Raw genomic sequence first — 21531 nt, forward strand, 5'->3', positions numbered from 1 at the left:
GAATCTGGGACCCTGGAGTTGTGAAGCAACTGTGCTAACCACTATGCTACCTTACTGCCCACGGTTGAAGGCAGATGAGGCAGAAGAGTGTAAAATACAAGCGCCTCACATTTCTGGCTCAAAGTTTTAAAATGGTTTGACCTTTCTTATAAATAAAAACCAAACAGACTAATAATCACAATTTTGTACCTTTTCTGTCCATTCTCCAACCTCCGACAATGCCTCTCCAAAGCATCCATTTCCAAGCGCAGGTTTTTTGATTCGCAAAGCTGCATCTAGAATATTTTTGGGTGGGGGAAAAGAAGGAAAAAAAGTGTCAAATATGAGGGCAATTTGATTTCAAAAGTTATTCACTTTCTAAGCCTTAAGTCAAATTTAAAAGGAGCTGCACGTGGGACAACATTGAATTTTCAGGTTGCATCAGCCGAAACGCATAATTTCCTTCAGCGAAGCAATATTTCAGCCATTAAAACTTCAGTTGCAAAATGATTGTATGGAACACATGATCTTCAGCTCTTACTTTAAATGTTTAAAGAGTCAGACGACAGTGGCTAAGATCGTGCCTCAAATGCCATGACTTTGATGCAAAATACACGCTCAATATTTGTTCAAGCTCTCAGATCATTCAGTTAGTAATTATACTGGGTGACATGCATAGTTACAAAGACAAAATGCATAGTTCAACCTATGGTCTGTACAAATTATGCAATTTCAATCAATAGTCATGCACTACAATTAGGCTCAAAGACTATAGACGGGATTTAAAATAAAAGTCCTGCTATTTCTTTGAAACTTGTTGGAATTTTGAATTACTCTGGTCCTCAATAAGTGCACAAGACCCGATGGAGTTGCCTTGTGACACTCACTGCCCTGCTACCTACAAGATATCAGGTGGCCATCATGCTTGGAACCATTTACCCACTCTTTCATCGTGGGAGGGAATGAAAGGGCAAAAGTTCAATTTGTCGAAAAGTTAAAGCAAAAGGAAGACAGCAGTAAACTACACACAGCATAAACAATAAATGAGATGGATGAAGGATTAGTTGATTTGTTTTGATTGAAGGAAGAATACTCCCGTAAGCACCAGAAAGTTCCTCATTGTATTTTAAATGGTAGCATGAGATCTTTTACATTCATTTGAATGACAGACAGATGAGATTTCATTTAATAATCTTATTAGAAAGACAACCGACCCATCAATGCAGTACTTGCTCAGTACAGGCATGGACTTCCCCGTTTACATGGGTCTGACTCCCACAATCCGAAAATGTGCAGAGTAGGTGGATTGGCCACGCTAAAGTGCCCCTTTATTGGGGAAAAAAATGAATTGAGTACTTTCGCCACATTCCGGCGCCTGTTCGGGGAGGCTGGTACGGGAATTGGCCCGTGCTGCTGGCCTGCCTTGGTCTGCTTTCAAAGCCAGCGATTTAGCCCTGGGCTAAACCAGCCTTTTGTAAATTTCACGCATCACCTGCACGTTTGAGTGGAACCCTTTCGGTTTGTGTAGAGCGGCCTGTCAGCTGCAGGCGATCATAGGGTAACATGCACCCCGTAGATCACCCCCGGACCCAGGGCATCTCAGCAATGGCAGGCACAGTCCACATTGAAATGAATGTATTGTGACTGGCCATATTGGGCCTCTGTGACGGCTTGGCTGCACCTGTGCACCGAGCTCAGAGATCTCAAGCAGGTTCCCATTTGGCGCCTGGCAGGACCCCGTGGCGTAGAAGTTCAGGGTGACCGTCACCTCAACGGCCACCAGGAGCAGGTGTCTCCGCTCCCCCATCGTCGTCAAGGTTGCCAGGTGCACCATGATCTGGCAGATATGTCGCACTGTCCCACTGCTCAGCCAGAGTCTTCAACGGTATGCCCGGACCAGCAGTTCCTCGAATGACAGGTGCTGTTGGTACACACAATGCCTCAAATTGCGCCTCCTACTCCTCAGCCTGTTGGGCTTCCGGCTCTCCATCCAGAGCAGCTGCCTCCTGTTCCTCTGGGCAAGGTACCGCTGGCAAAGCTTGCTCCTCCTGTACTGCATCACTATGTAGAGGCAAACATTTATAAAAATTTCCCTTAAAAATAGATTAGTGAAGTTTATAGCTTGAAAGCCCTGAAAAGTAGTGCCTTGAAAGGTTGTGCTTAAGGGGGAGCTCGAGAGTGCAAATGAGAATAAGACCGGATTGGGGTAAATCAAGTTAGTATGGCAAGAAGCTATAACTCCTCTCAGAGAACCGGTGCAGGATTACAGTGAATAGGACTGATAGATCATATTTATCAGAAAGGTAGCAACACCCTTCCCAAAAGATTCAACTTACATTCTGGGAGACTCCTAAACATTCTGGGCTGTAAATTGCTGCACTGCAAAGTTTGGATTTATTTTGCTGTAGCTAGTTTTGAATTGATTATGTGAAAGTCCAAAAATAGTCCATCTGCCTAGAGCTTGCTCTGAAGTACAAACTACTCTATATGTAAAATACTTACAATAAATCATTTTACCGAGCTATCTGCAAATGTCTAAAACTAAATTTTAAAAAATGTATAACAATGAGCGCGTGCCCTTGTATGCTACCTTGAGTTGGAGAATTTGTTCATTCTTGGCTGCCCTTTCTAACTCCATCTCATTCACCAAGACTCTTAGGGTGGCCTCGGATGCTCTTTGATCATCCAGTTCCTTCTGCTGTAACTCAAAGAATCTAACAGGATTTGTTTGGAAAGTAGAAGGGGTTCTTGGACTCTGTGGAGTAGGAAAGAGTTTGTAAATAATTATGCATTTAAAAATAAGATTATTGTACTGCAATAGCAGTATAGATACAGTCATCAATTGCTATACCCGTTTATGTAAGCACACTTGAGTGGATCTCAATATTCAGATGAGCACTTGTGCAATCCCCAGCAGCTATACCCAGGCCACACTCACAACTGAATTTGTGCTGTGAAGGAGCAGGATCCAGCGTAAGTAGAAAGAGAATGTGCCAGGGCTTCAGCCCCACCTCACCAAAACAAAAACCAATTTCGATGCCTCAAGCAGCCATTGTCAACACCATCAGGGCCTCCAAGTCAGTCTCTGGTCTTGACCTCCAGTTCTACCAACTAGACCAATATCAAATGGTGGCAAAGGGTCAAGGGGTTGAAAGGCCTATTCATGCCTCTAATTCATATGCCTGCCAAGAACCAGCGTGCTGTACCAATTGCACAAAGTCCTGAGCAAGGGTAAAAATGAGGAAACTCATGGAAAAGTCTCTGCTGCAATGGAAATACTGGTTTTCTAAGGCTCGGGTAGAGATTTAATCCTTTACATGGCCCCATCGGAAATCCAGCCTTAGGCCAGGATCTGGCCAAATTCCATTTCAACTGGAGTTTTGGCGGAAGTGCTCCAGTCGAGGTAATCAATTATTACCAACTGCAACCATCCAAATTTCTCTACAGACCATCATGATGTTATTTTCATGATAACATTTCCAATTTAAAGACCGAGTAGGTGGCTCTTCATTTTAAAATATTCTCTATACCTGATAAACTCCTGCAATATTTTGCTCTAAATCTGAGCGAACCTCATGTTATGAGCATCAGTACCACATAAAATAGCAATTAATCCATTTGCTCTCAATTTCTTCATGACCACCAAAAGCTATTATGGAGAAGAAATGCATTCAACACCCAGCCAACAACAAGCTGGTTAAAGGATAAAACATCTCTGCTATCAGGAGTCAGATGAAAATGATGCACTGTGGTCAATATTGCAATAAGAACCTCGACTTTCTACAGTGCCAAAGACCCAGGTTCAAATCCCGGCCCCAGGTCACTGTCCGTGTGGAGTTTGCACATTCTCCCCAGGTTATGTGGATTGACCATGCTACATTGCCCCTTAAATTGGAAAAAAAATAATTAGCTACTCTGTTAATTTTTTTTAAAAGAACCATAACGCTGTTAAAACTCTAGGATTTTGTACAAAGCCAGTCCACTATTACAAGCTAAACATCAAAACACAATGCTGTTTTAGCCCATATTTAGGGAGCTTTGTGAAGTGTGGTACCCAGAGAATTGTTCTGCAGTAAGAGCTGCTGCTTCTAGAAAGGAGTAGAGAAGAATTGGGGATGGAGAGAGAATGCTAAGCTTTCTCACCTGTGACCAGGCAGAATAGTCTCCAAAGGATTCAATTCTGTCTAAGCTTCTGTTCATTTTTTGTTGCTTGAATTTCAACATCTTTCGCCTTCAGCTGGAAAATCCATACAATGACATTTAAGTAACACATTTTGTAGCAACTGAGTTACACCTCTGACTGATTTATATTAACAGGGGATGAAATGCCTCAAGTATAAATCATGGAAGTACAATTGTAAAATACTGCAGATGCTGGAAATTGGAATTGAAACAGTGAATGCAGGGAAGAGTCTGATCAGGCAGCGTCTGCGAGGAGGGAGAAAGAGTTAATAGCTGGAATCTTCCAGCCCCCACCGGTGGGGCCACTCACATCGGCGGGACCAAAGACCTTTCCTAAGTTCTGAAATGGGCAAAAGGGTTCATTTTTTTCCAAAGCAATGCCCAAGGCCACAAAACCATCTGAAATAGGTCTCGCGTTTTGATGATTTTCAGATGCCCCAGGCAGCAGCTTTAAACAGGCATTAGGCCCATTGCCTGGGCTAATAACAGCTTAATGCCTGTTCATGTACTCTTCTCTGAAATTAGTCATGTGGAGGATGCCATTCCAGTTTTTTGGTACTTTTGTAGCCTAACAAGCAGTTCTTAAAAACTGTCCGCAGGATTCTGGTAGTACTCTACTATCAAATAGCAAAAAAAAAAAGTTACCTTACTTGTGGGATCAAAAGACCCAGTGCGCACTTCCTGGTTCCATAGCAATACTTTGGGTTGCTGACAACTTGCACCTCATTGTCCAGCCACCCCCAATGTAATTCAGTAATATTCTCTAATCAGCTAATGCCCAAAATGGGCCTTACATTTCTTCCTTTTAGTGTTACAATAGCTCTAACATCCAAAAGAGGCATATCTGTATAAAGATCAACAGAAGCTGAACTGTAAACTTCGAAACTGGAGCCAAATGGAGACAACTCATCTCAGCTCCTGGACATCATTGCAGGAGCTCCCCAAGATAGTATCCTAGGCCCAACCATTTTCAGCTGCTTTACCAATGACCTTCCCTCCATCATAAAAGTCAGAAGTGAGATATTTGCTGATGACTGCACAATATTCAGTACCATTTGCGACTCCTATACTGAAGCAGTCAATGTTCAAATGCAGCAAGATCTGGACAATATCCAGGCTTGGGCTAACATTCGCGTCACAAAGTGCCAGGCAATAACCATCTCCAAAAAGAGAATCTAACCATCACCCTGGACATTCAATGGCACTACCATCGCTGAATCCCACTATCACCATCCTGGGGGTTACCATTGACCAGAAACTAACCTGGATAAATACTGTGGCTACAAGAGCAGGTCAGAGGTTAGGAATCCTACAACAAGTAACTCACCTCCGGACTACCAAAAACGTGTTCACCATCTACAAGGCCTAGATGAGTGCAGCTCCAACCACACACAAGAAGCTGATTACCATCCACGATAAACTGGCCTGCTTGATTGGCAACCATTTCACAAACATTTACTCCCTCCATTACAGAGAACCTGTGGCAGCAGTGTTACCATCTACAAGATGCAGTACAGAAACTTACAAAGACTCCTTAGGCCAGCAAATTCCAAATTCATAACTTTTACTATATAGAAGGACAAGGGCAACAACACCTGGATGTTTCCCCTCCAAGCCACTCACCACCCTGACTTGGAAATATATATTCCTTCACTGTTGCTGGGTCAAAATCCTGGAACATCTTCCCTAACAGCACTGTGGGTGTACTTACACCACAGGAAATGCAGCGGTTCAAGAAGCACCGTCTCAATGGGAAATAAATGCTGGCCTACACAATGAGGCCCACATCCCAAAAATTAGTTTAAAAAGTCAAGATAAGAGCAAAGAGATCATCTCATTCAATTAACAGTCCAAAAAATCTTACTCTAAGTAATTAACTTCACTTTACTTTTACTTACTTCTTTCTAACCAAATTAAAATAGACATTAAATTGGAATCTATACCTTTAGTAGGAAAGTTGATCAGAAAACGTCCAAGCAATTAGGAAGATTATAACTACCACTGCAGAGAACCTCAGTGGCAATATCATAATGTAGTTTTACAACTAAAGAAGTGGCAACATCTAATTTCATTACCTGATCCTGAAGTTCTTTAATGGTTGCTGCATTTTTTTCTTCTTCTTCCTGCATTATGGCTGCCTGTTTCCTGGAATCCTCTGTCAGCTGACCAAGCTGCTGGGTGGCATTGTTCAGATCTTCACAAAGCATCTCCATCTGAGGATTGAAAAGCAAGGTGGGAGGACATTAGAACACTCGCTATTGCACCTAGGATTTCAGTTAGAAGGACAAGTGCCCCCATTTCACTCCACAAAGGCTACATGTTAAAGCAAGTGCAATTATTAAACCTTTGGATTTGCTGTTGATTCCACTAAATTGAAGGTGTTTGCTTCTCCAATAAGCAGTCTGCCATTTTACTTTTACATCAGTTGATTCATACTACCTTATATCTGGCAAGGCCAGCTCCACAGAGATTCCCCTAGCACCTACCCCACAAATTTTCCAGCCCCCACCGGTGGGGCCGCTCACATCGGCGGGACCAAAGACCTTTCCTAAGTTCTGAAATGGGCAAACGGGTTCATTTTTGGGGGCTCCCCACCCCACCCACATGGTCTCCAGCCCACCCCACAACTACCACGCAGCATAACCCCCCCACCCCCCGGTGCATGGCCAGCCCCTCCCTCAATAAAAGTCATCTCTCCCACCCCCACAATGGCTGCGTGCCCGTCACGTCCAAGTCCCTCTTTCAAAAGCCTCAGCACCCCCACCCCGGAAAATTGGGATCACCAGAGAGCCCACCCACCCCTATCACAGGCTGGAACTGCCAGGTTGGCATTATAATCTTGATTATTGTCACAAGTAGGCTCACATTAACATTGCAATTAAGTTACTGTGAAAATCCCCGAGTCACCATATTCCAGCACCTGTTCGGCTACACAGAGGAAGAATTCAGACTATTCAGACATCTCTGGACTGTGGGAGGAAACCGGAGCACCCGGAGGAAACCCATGCAGACACAGGAAGAACATGCAAACTCCGCACAGACAGTGACCCAAGACAGGAATCGAACCTGGGACCCTGGACGCTGTGAAGCAACAGTGCTAACCACTGAGCTACCGTACTGTTACCGACTTGGCCACGCTAAATTGCCCCTTAATTAGGAAAAATGAAATGCGTACTCAAAATTTATATTTAAAAAAAAGAAAAATACTTTTCATTGTACCTCGGTACACGTGACAAAAAACTATTCCAATTAATTTGGTGAATAACTGTTGTGGGCGTTGGGAGATAACAAATTAAATAAAAACCTTGCTGAAACGTATTCATACATGTTGAAAATACATCAAGTATCTCTAATCACTCATGAAAATAGCATAAAGATTAGAGAAAAAATAAACCAGCAAGAACAAATCTTCCAGCACCACATATCATTACAATACAAGTCAGATGCAAGGCAGTGCAAATCATGGAGAAACGTAATGCAGATTAAAAAGGCGGGTTATAAAGGGAAATTTGTTAAGAGAACTGGCCATGATTCAGCGGCCTCATCACGTCAGACTTGGTATTGGGATGAGGCTATTAAATCTCACGAGATTTGCAATGCTCGAAACGTTGATTTAATGGAATCTCTCGTGACGTTGCGACCTAGATCTCACCCTCACTGGTCTAAACAAACGTGGACCAGGTGTAACAGCACCTGGAGGGGTCTCCCCGGCCATTGGAGACACCCGGGTGGTCGGTAATAGGGCAGATGTTTCTCAGCTCTGTTTTCAAAATCAGAGGTTTTTCGGGTGCATCGCACCCTCTATTTTAACCCGCTGCTATCTCATTGCTTCCAATTCCCTTTCCTCCTTAACATCACAATGGGCTTTCGGCAAAAAGTCTCAAACAAACATGGAAAGCAGAACTTCAGATCAGTGAAGGAAGGTTTCTCAGCTGCTCTTGATAGCAATTGAAAGTATATAAACAGTGTAACACCGATAAGCATACAGGCATTTAAAAAACATTTAGGATTTTGTGGCAATTTAAAACACTCTTTCAAAAGACATTCACAAATCTTCCTGTGAAAATGTAATAAAGGGCAGCACGGTGGCCTAGTGGTTAGCACAACCGCCTCACGGCGCTGAGGTCCCAGGTTCGATCCCGGCTCTGGGTCACTGTCCGTGTGGAGTTTGCACATTCTCCCCGTGTCTGCGTGGGTTTCGCCCCCACAACCCAAAAAAAAATGTGCAGAGTAGGTGGATTGGCCATGCTAAATTGCCCCTTAATTAGAAAAAATAATTGGCTAATCTAAATTTAAAAAAAAAAAAAATGTAATAAAAATACTTAAATTAGCAATTACAATATGCATGGGGCCTTTACGTTGTCAATGGAATCAAGAAAGTTTACATGCATAAAAATCTTTATGAATTCAAACAGCTCCTGTTTCATTCAGTGTTTCCTCTGAAAAGATTGTTTCTAATGTTGAGCCTACTGATAAAGAGATTCAACTTTTAACTTGAGTAAAAATACAAGCGGTGTAAAAATCTGAAAAGGGTGAATGTTTATGGTCTCACCTGCACATTACAAGAATTCTCCTTTCTCTCCACAGCCTCTCTCATGTCCATAATTTCTTTCTCCTTTCTTTCAATAAAGAGCTTGCTTTCCTCCTTAGTAGCCACAGCAGCACTGTACCTCAACTAAAACAGCAATAGAAAACATTACTATTTTTGAGCATTCGTTACAAAAACAAGAATGAAATTTTGAACTTGCTCTCAATTTATTGCACATTATAGCATTAATGAGATTCCTAAAGTAATTGAACTTCTCAACTCCAATTCCCAAGAAACAACACTGGGTTTCTATGGCTCAGCAAACTCATTGAAACCAGTGATTTTTGGACCTGTATCATGCAAGTTAACAAAACAGACTTTTGGAGTTTGACTTCAGCCCATATGAAATAGGGTGAAAGTTCTTTTTGACTGTTAAGTCTAAGAATTCTGTGTGAACAGGGTTCAGACAATTTAATGCATCTCCAGGTGGGCGTGGGCTCACAACAAACAAGGTTAATCAAGCATGTGTCACACAACATTTAGAAGAACATACTTGATGGTGTTGGAGGAGGGGCAGCACGGAGCTCAAGTGGATAGCACTGTGGCTTCACAGCCAGGGTCTCAGGTTCGATTCCCTGCTGGGTCACTGTCTGTGCGGAGTCTGCACGTTCTCCCAGTGTCTGCGTGGGTTTTCTCCAGGTGCTCCAGTTTCCTCCCACAGTCCAAAGATGTGCAGGTTTGGTGGATTGGCCATGATGAATTGCCCTCAGTGACAAAAAGGTCAGGAGGGGTTATTGGGTTACGGGGATGGGGTGGAAGTGAGGGCTTAAGTGGGTCGGCGCAGACTCGATGGGCCAAATGGCCTCCTTCTGCACTGTGCGTTCTATGTGGGGAAAACAGACACTACGCTCAAAGGGCAGGACTACGGTACATCAACAGGGCCTGGGCATCAGTTACTTAATGGACAAACTTGGCAGGCTTAGTGGCGATTTTCGTCCCTGCTGCCAGTCAGAAATTATCAGGTGTATTGTAATGAATGGTGGAATTTGGCAGTGTTATGATTATGGTGCTGAACCAATATTTCAAATGCTAAGTGTTAGGATTCTGGAAGAGATACACAACAATCTGTAAAACTGAGGAAAGGATACTTCACCACACAAGTGATATCACTGAACAAATAGGTGTCTTTTATGTTAAACAAACATTAATTTAAACAAAATTAATCAGATTAGCAACAACATCACAGCTTTACAGTTAACAGATCAAACAGTTCTTAAATAAAAGGAAAAAACTTTGACTTACTGCCTACACCTGTTATACAGTTAAGTAAACCAATATAGTTAAAAAACCATTTATAAAGTTAACAATCAGGTTTACTTTGTTTTTCTCTGTGCAAAGACATTGGAGAGAGCCTTTTACGAACTAATTGAAGACCTGTCTTGAGAGATTAAAATCCTGCAAACTGCAGACAGAACTGGCTCTGCCCCTTAATTGCATCATAAGGCATTCTTCAGTCTCCACCCACTAAGATGTCCCATGGCCCGTTAATCCAGCACTAAGCACCATCCCTCAAAATTATATACACCCCAGGGATCCTCAAAAATCAAAACATGTTCCACTGACCAGCTATCTGCAAACAGATAAATGGTTAAAACCAATGATTACCTCACTTTCATGATCCCTTAATCACAGCTTTAGAAGACATACTGTCTGTATGCAGATTAAACCAGGATTTTAATAACATTATTGCAAAAATGTAATACATAACAATTTCCTACATTCATCACAAAGTGTCATGGAGAGGGAACAGTAAATAATTAGGAGATAAAAGCAAATTACTGCGGATGCTGGAATCTGGAACCAAAGAGAAAATGCTGGAAAATCCCAGCAGGTCTGGCAGCATCTGTAGGGAGAGAAAAGAGCTAATGTTTCGAGTCCAGATGACCCAAAGGGATTTTCCAGCATTTTCTCTTTTGGAGTAAAGAATCATCCAACTTTACAAAATGATGGAAGATCATTTCATGAAGAAAGGTTGGTCGATTTTGAAAGTTATGGACAATTTTTAGGGTGCATGGTGAACTAGTTAGCAAATCAGTAATAAGGAGGAATAAACTCAAGATCAACAAGAATAATGAAGGAGGAAATGTAAAGAATCCTATACATATTAGTTATTAAGACATGAAATTACTCCCCTACAGTGTTTAGTTAGATAGTAACTACACTGAACTAAAGAGATGAAAACTGAATTAAAATAACAGGGAAAATAAATTGCAGTAGGTAGCTTCAGTTGAAGAATTGAAGTTGATGATTGGTTCCCTCCAGAGCAGTGATTGCCATAAGTTAATATAATTACCCAAGTGCAACTTCCCAGTCCAAAATAATCTCCAGATACCATGCAAAAGCAGTTTGGGATATCGTGTAAACATCATTAACACTTGTTGGGTTTTCATTTTGTGCTTCAAAATCAACATCCAATGCACACAATGACGCAGCAGCAATTCAACAATGAGACCCACCGTTTGGTAAAGTAAGTGACTCTGGTCAAGGACAAAGGGATTGTTACACTTAAAAAAATATATAATCAGGGTGGTTATAAATCAAGATTCAGCTGCGTACACACTTGTAATTTGTTATTTAACACACCTTGATGTCCTCCAATTCTTGAGATAAGACAGAAACAGCTTCAGTTTTCTGATTACATGAACTTCTCATTTCCTGTATTTGATTCATCAGGACTGTTACCACTTCCTATGAACATAAATTGATTATATTGGTCAACTTTAATATTTAAGAAATTATTCATGCATGATTCAAATGTAAATGCTTCATTTTCACTGTTCTCGCCAGCTATTAATTACCGCACACGATACCCTGGCATTCTCAACTTTCATATCTACTCGGTGAATCTAGGGTATTTTTCAATTTTCCCACTTTCTACCAATTCAGGTTTTGTTTGCATATACCACTTTTGGGGGAAAAAGATATTTATTAAAAAAATATATTTCAAAATGTTAATCTAGATATATCCTCAAATACGTCAACTGCCACAGAAAACGGTGGTTCTTTTTAAAAAAAAAGTAATTCCCCAACCACAGAGACATTTAACAGATATATGACTTGCTCTGGTAACTAAACAAGGTATCTTTAAAATCCCAGAGAATCCTTACCAAACCTTTTAGTTACTTAAAAGAATGTTTCAGGGGGCGGCACGGTGGCTCCGTGGTTAGCACTACTGTCTCACGGCGCTGAGGACCCAGGTTCAATCCCAGCCCCCAGTCACTGTCCGTGTGGAATTTAATCATTCTCCCAGTGTCTGCGTGGGTCTCACCCCCACAACCCAAAAATGTGCTGGGGAGGTGGATTGGCTAAATTACCCCTTAAATCGAGAAAAAAAAGGAATTGGATGCTGTAAATTTATATTTTAAAATGTATGAGTACCATAAGACATAATAATAAGAAGAATTGCTTATTGTCACAAGTCGGCTTCAATTAAGTTACTGTGGAAAGCCCAGACAAGCAGAATTAGGCCATTTGGCCGATTGAGTCTGTTCTGCCATTCAATCATGGCCGATATGTTTCTCTTCCCCATTCCTACCTTCTTCCCATAACCCCCTGATCCCCTTATTAATCAAGAATCTATCTATCTCCATCTTAAAGATACTCAGTGACTTGACCTCTACACCCTTCTGCGGCAAAGAGTTCCACAGATTCACCACCCTCTGGCTGAAGAAATTCCTCCTCATTTGTTTTAAAGAATCACCCCTTCAGTCGGAGGCTGTGGCTTTCGGTTTCTAGTTTCTCCTACTAGTGGAAACATCCTCTCCACGTCCACTCTATCTAGGCCTCTTAGTATTCTGCAAGTTTCAATGAAATTCCCCCCTCAGCCTTCTAAACTCCATCAAGTACAGACCAGTCCTCAATCACTCCTCATATGACATCTTTCAAGCCGGAGATAGGACCATAAGACATAGGAGAAGAATTAGGCCACTTGGCCCATCGAGTCTGCTCCGCCATTCAATGATGGCTGATATTTTCTCATCCCCATTCTCCTGCTTTCTACCCATAACCCTCCCCCATATCATTCTTTGAACCTCCTCTGGACCCTTTCTAAGGTCAGCACTTCCTTTCTTAGATAGGGGCCCCAAATACTGCTCACAATATTCCAAATGGGGTCTGACCAGAGCCTTATACAGCCTCAACAGTACATCCCTGCTCTTTGTCTAGCCCTCTCGACATGAATGCTAACATTGCATTTGCCTTCCTAACTGCCGACTGAACCTGCCGTTAACCTTAAGAGAATCTTGAACAATCTTGAACCAATTCCCTTTGAGCTTCTGATTTCTGAAGCCTTTTCCCATTTAGAAAATAGTCTATGCATCTATTCTTCCAACCAAAGTGCATAACCTCACACTTTTCCACACTATATTCGATCTGACACATCTTTGCCCACTCTCCTAGGCTGTCCAGGTCCTTCTGCAGCCTCCCTGCTTCATCAATACTACCTGTCCCTCTACATATCATCTGCAAACCTAGCAACAATGCCCTCAGTTCCTTCTTCCAGATGGTTAATGTATATTGTGAAAAGTTGTGATCCCAGCACAGACCCCTGAGGCACACCACTAGTCACAGACTGCCATCCTGAAAAGAACCCCTTTATCCCCACTCTCTGCCTTCTGCCAGGTCAGCCAATCCTCTAACCAAGTCAGTACCTTGCCCCGAACACCATGGGCTCTTATCTTATTTGGCAGCCTCCTGTACGGCACCTTGTCAACGGCCTTCTGGAAATCCAAATAGATCATGTCCACTGATTCTCCTTTGTCTAACTTCCTCGTTACCTCCTCAAAGAATTCGAACAAATTTGTCAGGCATGACCTCCCCTTGACAAATCCGCACTGACTCAGTCCTATTTTACCATGCACTTTTAAGTACTCCACAACCTCATCCATTATAATGGACTCTAAAATCGTACCAACAACCAAAGTCAGCTAGCCAGCCGATAATTTCCCGTTTTCTGCCTCCCTCCCTTCTTAAACAGGTGTGTTACATGAACCATTTTCCAATCTTCTGGGGCCCTCCCTGCCTTCAGTGATTCCTGAAAGATCACCACCAATGCCACCACAATCTCCTCAGCTATCTCTTTCAGTCTTCATCCAGTCGATTTAGACTTAGATGTACTGTAATGTGTACCGAGGTACAGGGAAAAGTATTGTTGTGCATACAATCCAGGCAGATCATTCCATGCATGAAAAAATATAGGACATACGATAGATACACAATGTAAATACATAGACATCGGTTGAAGCATTCGGAGTGTAGTGCTAACAACAGTAGGGAAGATGCGTAGAGAGGTCAGTTCAATCCATAAGAGGGTCATTCAGGACTGGGGAAGAAGCTGTTTTTCAATCTGTTAGTGCGTGTTCTCAAGCTTTTGTATCTTCTGCCTGATGGAAGAGGCTAGAAGCGAGAATAAACCAGGTGGGAGAGATCTTTGATTATGCTGCCCGCTTTCCCAAGGCAGTGAGAGGTGTAGACAGAGTCAATAGATGGGAGGTGGGCTCGTGCGAGATGGGCTGGGTTGTGTTCACAACGTTCTGTAGTTTTATACGGTCTTGGGCCGAGCAGCTGCCATACCAAGCTGTGATGCAGCCAGATAGGATGCTTTCTATGGTGCATCTGTAAAAATTGGTATATGTCAATGTGGACATGCCGAATTTCCTTAGTTTCCTGAGGAAGTAGTGGTTGTGCTTTCTTGGTCGTAGTGTCGACGTTGGTGGACCAGGACAGATTGTTGGTGATTTGAAGGAATCCAGGAATTTGAAGCTGTCAACATCTCCACCTCGGCACCATTGATGCAGACAAGGGTGTGTTCTACTCTTCGCTTCCTGAAGTCGATGACCGGCTCCTTACTTTTGCTGACATTGAGGGAGAAATTGTTGTCGTTGCACCACGTCACTATTCTCTATCTCCCTCCAGAGGTCTGACTCATTATTGTTCGAGATCCAACCCACTATAGTTGTGTCATCAGGAAACGTGTAGATGGAGTTGGAGCTGAATTTTGCCACACAGTCATGTGTGTATAAGGAGTATAGTAAGGGGCTAAGTACGCAGTCTTGCGGGGCCCCGGTATTGAGGAGGAGGTGCCGTTGTTTATCCTTACTGATTGTGGTCTGTGGGTCAGAAGTCGAGGATTCAGTTGTAGAGGGAGGAGCCAAATCCTCGGTTTTGGAGTTTGGGTATGAGTTTAGCTGGGATTATAGTGTTGAAGACAGAGCTGCAGTCAGTCAATAAATAGGAGTCTCCCCATCTTACTGCTGAACACAGATGCCAAAATACTGGCCAAAATGTTAGAAGACTGTGTACCTGAGGTGGTCACAGAGGACCAGACGGACTTCGTCAAAGGTAGACAGCTTACCTCGAACATCAGGCGCCTGCTGCACGTGATAATGACCCCCTCCGGGGGTGATCGTCTCCCTGGACGCAGAAAAGGCCTTCGACAGAGTCGAATGGAAATACCTCAGGCAGCAGGGTAGCATGGTGGTTAGCATAAATGCTTCACAGCTCCAGGGTCCCAGGTTCGATTCCCGGCTGGGTCACTGTCTGTGTGGAGTCTGCACGTCCTCCCCCTGTGTGCATGGGTTTCCTCCGGGTGCTCCGGTTTCCTCCCACAGTCCAAAGATGTGCGGGTTAGGTGGATTGGCCATGCTAAATTGCCCGTAGTGTCCTAAAAAAAGTAAGGTTAATGGGGGGGTTGTTGTGTTACGGGTATAGGGTGGGTACGTGGGTTTGAGTAGGGTGATCATGGCTCGGCACAACATTGAGGGCCGAAGGGCCTGTTCTGTGCTGTACTGTTCTATGTTCTACCTCAGAGGTACTGGAGCGACTCGGGCTTGGAACAGGGTTCACCTCCTGGGTAAAGCTCCTAAACAACACTCCCATGGCGAGCATACAGACCAACAATACCAACTCCCAATACTTCCAACTGCACAGGGGCACCAGACAAGGATGCCCACTGTCCCCGCTGTTGTTCGCCCTAGCGATCGAACCGCTAGCAATCGCACTCAGGGCAGCAAAAAGCTAGAGGGGGATCCGAAGGGGAGGCAGAGAGCACAGAGTCTCACTCTATGCAGATGACCTGCTCCTCTACATTTCGGACCCACAGAGCAGCATGGGCAGAATCATTGCGCTCCTGAAAGAGTTTGGAGCCTTCTCGGGCTACAAACTCAACATGAGCAAAAGCGAGATCTTCCCAGTACACCCGCAAGTGGTGGGGTGGGGAAAGAGGAGCACTAAAGGGGCTGCTGTTTAAACAAGCCCGACACAAATTCCACTACCTGGGGATCCAAATAGCCCATGACTGGAAAGGGATCCACAAATGGAACCTCACCAGTCTGACGGAGGAAGTAAAAAAGGACCTAAAGATGGAACACACTCCCACTCTCCCTCGCGGAGAGAGTCCAGACGATCAAAATGAACGTACTGCCCAGGTTCCTCTTCCTGTTTAGATCCATCCCGATCTACATCCCCAAGCCCTTTTTCAAAGCACTGGACAAACTAATCATGGCGTTCGCTGGGGATCCAAATAGTCCATGACTGGAAAGGGATCCACAAATGGAACCTCACCAGTCTGACGGAGGAAGTAACAAAGGACCTAAAGATGGAACACACTCCCACTCTCCCTCGCGGAGAGAGTCCAGACGATCAAAATGAACGTACTGCCCAGGTTCCTCTTCCTGTTTAGATCCATCCCGATCTACATCCCCAAGCCCTTTTTCAAAGCGCTGGACAAACTAATCATGGCGTTTGTATGGGGGGGTAAAAATGCTAGGATCCCAAAGAAGGTCCTACAAAAAACAAAATCCAGGGGGGGCTAGACCTCCCAAACCTACAATTCTACCGCTGGCCGGCGACAGCCGAGCGAATAAGGGGATGGATCAAGGAGCCAGAGGCCGAGTGGGTGCGCGCGGAGGAGGCCTCCTGCGTGGGGAACTCCCTCCGGGCCCTCGCCATGGCAGCACTCCCATCCCCACCCAAAAAACACTCCAGCAGACCCGGTGGTGATAGCCAACCTCCAATCCTCGAACCAACTGCGGCAGCAATTTGGCCTGACCAAAATGTCGCACAAAGCTCCCATCTGCAACAACCATAGGTTCACACCAGCACTGACTGATGCCACCTTCAAAAGGTGGAGGCAGGACGGAGGGACACTGTCAGTCAGGGACCTATACACGGACGGCAGGGTCGCAACACTGGACGAACTGACAGGGGGGAAATGACGGACAGCCGGGGGGGAATGAGCCAAGGTATCTGCAGCTTAAAAACTTCCTACAAAAGGAGACAAGGACGTACCCACAACCGCCACGGCAGACACTACTGGAAGAACTACTGGACGCAAGCATACTAGACAAGGGAAACTGCAGTGACATGTACGACCGACTGACAGAAAGGGCCGATACCGTACTGGACGCAACAAGAAAGAAATGGGAGGAGGACCTGGGGATTGAGATAGGGTGGGGACTCTAGAGTGAAGCACTGCATAGGGTCAACTTCACCGCCACGTGCGCAAGGCTCAGCCTGACGCAGCTAAAAGTGGTACATAGAGCCCACTTAACAAGAACCCGTATGAGTAGGTTCTTCCCGGAGGTGGAGGATAGATGTGAACGGTGCCAAGGAGGCCCGGCCAACCACGCCCACCAGACTACCAGGGAGGCAAAGGCCAAGATGGCTGCCTCTTTCGGCCCCTGAACTCCCGGCTCTTCTGACACTCCAGAGATCGCCACCTCCGGACGTGGCACCACTCGTGTTTTGAGTACCGTGGACATTGCCTTAGCGTAACCCTGCCGAAACCCTTTAAGCTTCGGGCATGCCCAAAACACGTTGATATGATTTGCTGGGCTTTCCACACACCTCGCACACCTGTCCTCTACCCAAAAAAACTTGCTCATCTGGGCCACCATCATGTATGCCCGGTGGACTACGTTGAATTATATCAGGCTAAGCCTGGCAAATGATGAGGATGTATTAACCCTACTTAGGGCATCCACCCACAGACCCGCGTCTATCTCTCCTCCTAGCTCGTCCTCCCACTTGCCTTTAAGCCCCTCCACCGGAATTTCCTCCGCATCCAAAAGTTCCTGGTAAATACCCGATACCCCCTCTCCCACCCAGGTACTGGAGACTACTCTGTCCTGTATCCCCTGTGGCAGCAGCAGCGGGAAGGCTGGAACCTGCCTTCTCAAGAAGTCTCGGACCTGCAAATACCTAAACCCATTTCCTGCTGGCAATTCAAATTTATCCTCCAAGGCTTTCAAGCTGGGGAAGCTCCCGTCTATGAATAGATTCCCCCATCCTCCTAGTTCCTGCCCTTTGCCATCTCCGGAACCCACCATCCAGCCTACCCGGTACAAACCGATGGTTATTATAAATCGGGGTCCAAACCGATGCTCCCTCCACTCTCTTATATCTCCTCCACTGCCCGAGATTCTCAGAGCTGCTACCACCACCAGACTTGTGGAATATCGGGCCGGTGAGAACGGAAGAGATGCCATTATCAGTGCTCCTAAACTTGTGTCTTTACATGACGCCGCCTCCATCCGCTCCCACACCAATCCCATCCCCACTTTCTAATCATGGCTATATTAGCCGCCCAGTAGTAATTGCAAAAGTTCGACAGCGCCAACCCGCCCTACCCTGACTACGGTCCATCGACACTTTCTACCCGGCCACACAAAGCCAGAAATAACTTTATTCACCCGCTTGAAAACAGCCCTCGGGATGACGATGGGGAGGCACTGAAAGACAAATAGAAATCTGGGGAGGGCCGTCATTTTCACAGTCTGTACCCTCCCCGCTAGTGATAGCGGAAGCATGTCCTATCTCTTAAAATCCTCTTTCATTTGTTCTACGAGCCGGGATAGGCCCCCCCACCCCCCGCCAACTAGCCATCACCTTTTTTAGGCCAGCCTCCAGGTCACGCCCCCGGCCTCCTCCCTTGGGCATTCGCCGTCCCCGATCTCCCATTTGTTCCCTAGTAACAGTTCCTCCCCTGTCAGCAAAGCAGGCCCCCCCCCACCCCCCCGGTAAAAGCACTAGAAATCCAACCCCCCTATATCAAGTTCCAGCATAACAACTGCTTGCCACCCACTGTGCTTCCGTGAGTCAGCTGACCCAACTGACTTGATAGCTCCCACCCATGCCAAACAGTCCGTCTCCCCATTGTTCTCTCCCCCCCTCCCCCACTTGGACACACATATTCAAAGCATCACATTCCCCAGTAAACAAACATCAGGAAAAAGTGGAAAAACAGCCACAGAAAAAAACAACCTCAGAAACCATTCCCCCTCCAACCAGCTCCCAGTAAGACAAAGTTAACTTTAGCCACCAAAACAGCCCCTTATTGCACATAACACTACTTATTCAAACCAGCACAAAAGTGATTTTCAACAAATCATCACTGCAATATTCTCCAAGGATTCAGAGTCTTTAATTCACCTCCAGTCTTTTTCCTTGATGAAAGTCCATACAGCGTCTGGTGTTTCGAAATCAAGATCCCGTTCCTCATATGTGACCCATAGACGGGCTGGGTACAACATCCCGAACTTCACCCCCTTCTTAAAGAGGGCCATTTTTGCCCGATTAAACCCAGCTCGCCTCATGGCCAAATCCGCACCCAGGTCTTGATAAATTTGCAGCTCACAATTCTCCCACTTGCTGCTCCGTTCCTCTTGGCCCACCGCAGAACGTGTTCCTTGTCCAGGAATCGGGGCAAACGTACCACCATCGCCCTCAGCGGCTCGTTGACTCGGGGCTTCTTCACGAGGGCTCTGCGCGCTCTATCCACTTCCAGGGGCAGAGGGAATGCCTCAGCCCCCATCGACTTCTCCAACATGTTCCGTCACATAGACCCTCGCATCCAATCCCTCACTGCCTTCAGGGAGGCCGACGATTCTCAGATTCTGCCTCTGCATTATTTTCTGGCAGTCATTCATCATTGGTCTCCAGCACAGTTAGGTATTCCTCGTCCTCGGACACCTTTTTCTCCACCTCCTGGATCGCACGCCCGTGGGTTTCTTGATTCTGCACCACCTGATCAATCGAAGCCTTGACCGGGTCCAGCGTGTCCTTCTTAAGCTTGGTGAAGCAATCTTCAAAAAACTTCACCAGCTGCTCTGTCGACGACTGTGCCGTCTCCCCAGGGCCCTTGCTCTCAGCCACGCTTTCCTGCGTTGCCAGCTCTGCTCGCTTCTTCCTTGTAGAACTTTGTCTTCTCACACGGCCACTTCTGGTCCAATTCTCCATACACTGGAGGAGGGGGATTTCTCCTCACTGTCTCACTCTTCACCGATTTATCCAATAAAATCCGGGGGAAAAGGTCCAAATGTCCGTCACAGGCAGGAGCTATCAAATGTGCAACCTACTCCTCCATGGCTGCCACCGAAAGTCATATCCGCCAATTTCAATGTGCGTAACAAGCTCATTTACATCGTTTCATATACTGCGCGCATTTAGGTACAACATCCTCAATCCTGCGCTGACCACCCCCATCTCATAGTTGTCCCCTTTTGCTCTGTGTCTGAAGCTAGATTCCTGCCACTTTCTATACTCTATGCTGCATTCTGGAAACTTTACTGACTTCTCCTGAGACTTCAGCCCCTTTATCTCGATTAAAGTCCTCATCATTAACCTGCCCCCACTATTTAGTTTAAAGACTTATCTACAGCCCTAGTTATGCATTTCGCCAGAACTCTGGTCCCAGCTTAATTCAGGTGTAGACTGTCCCATCAGAACAGCTCTGGACTTCCCCAGTACTGCTGCCAATGTCCCATGAATTCAAACCATATCTCCCTCATCAACCTTTCAGCCACACATTTACCTCTTTAATCTTATTGACACTGTGCCAATTATCTTGTGGATCAGGTAGTAATCCAGAGATTATTATCTTTTTGATTCTGCTTTTCAATTTAGCCGCTAGCCGTCCATATTCCTTCAGCAGAACCTCTATTCTTGTTCTACCTTTATCGCTGGTACTTACGCTGGACCATAACAACTGGATCTTTACCCTCCCTCGCCAAGTTCCTCTGCAGCCCAGATGAGATATCCCAAACCAGAGCACCAGGCAACATAACCTGCAATACTGGTCACAGAGAGTTTATTGTCTATTCGCCAAACCATATGGTCCCCAATTCTGACTACATCTCAATTTGCTCACCCTCCCTGCAGTCCTCATTCTTGTTGACACAGGGAGCAAGAATCTCAAACCTGTTGGCCAATGTCAAGGGTTGAGGCTGCTGCAACTCTACCTCCTGGATCGCTCTACCTGCCTCACTCGCAGCCACACCCTCCTGTCCCTGGCTACTGGCTGAATTCGAGATAGTTAGTCTAAGGATTGCTACAGTGTCCAGGTACCTCTCCCCCTCCCTGATGTGTCCAAAGCTCAGAATCCAGCTCATCAACTCTGAGCTGAAGTTCCTCGAGCAAACAACACTTACTATGGAAGTGGTCACTAGGTACCCAAATGGGTCCACCAGCTCCACATTATTACCTGCCTGAACTGTGCTACAAATAGAAAAAATAAATATTTTTAAAACTCCATACAACCATAACAACCAAAACAACATAACGAATCAAACAACTTCCTAAGGCGCATAAATCATTAATGCACAAAACAGGTGTGGCAATTAATTGTGGTTCTGATCACCTTACCGTCAAACATCTTCGCCATTTTTATACCCTCTAGTACATGAGTGTGCAAAATTGCACAATAAAGAATGTGATAAGACTCAAAATATATTGTGCAAATCACAACTAGGGAACAAATGTGGCAGTGCAACTGAATGGGATTTTAT

General features: G+C 45.1%; 1 protein-coding gene across 2 annotated transcripts in view; it reads right to left on the bottom strand.

Moving 5' to 3' along the window:
- Positions 1 to 223: 223 nt before the first annotated feature.
- The window catches only part of kif15 (kinesin family member 15), a 230583-nt gene continuing 209275 nt past the window's right edge, over positions 224 to 21531 (bottom strand). For both annotated transcript variants that reach the window (XM_038796594.1, XM_038796595.1), the window contains 6 exons: positions 11333 to 11437; positions 8714 to 8836; positions 6237 to 6374; positions 4123 to 4216; positions 2570 to 2734; positions 224 to 275 (listed from right to left, as the gene is read on the bottom strand). In XM_038796594.1, the coding sequence (XP_038652522.1) occupies positions 4154 to 4216; positions 6237 to 6374; positions 8714 to 8836; positions 11333 to 11437 (429 nt within the window). In that variant the 3' untranslated portion in view covers positions 224 to 275; positions 2570 to 2734; positions 4123 to 4153. The remainder of the gene's footprint in view (positions 276 to 2569; positions 2735 to 4122; positions 4217 to 6236; positions 6375 to 8713; positions 8837 to 11332; positions 11438 to 21531) is intronic.

This window comes from Scyliorhinus canicula, chromosome 5, assembly GCF_902713615.1.
Source record: "Scyliorhinus canicula chromosome 5, sScyCan1.1, whole genome shotgun sequence".
Taxonomy (NCBI): domain Eukaryota; kingdom Metazoa; phylum Chordata; class Chondrichthyes; order Carcharhiniformes; family Scyliorhinidae; genus Scyliorhinus; species Scyliorhinus canicula.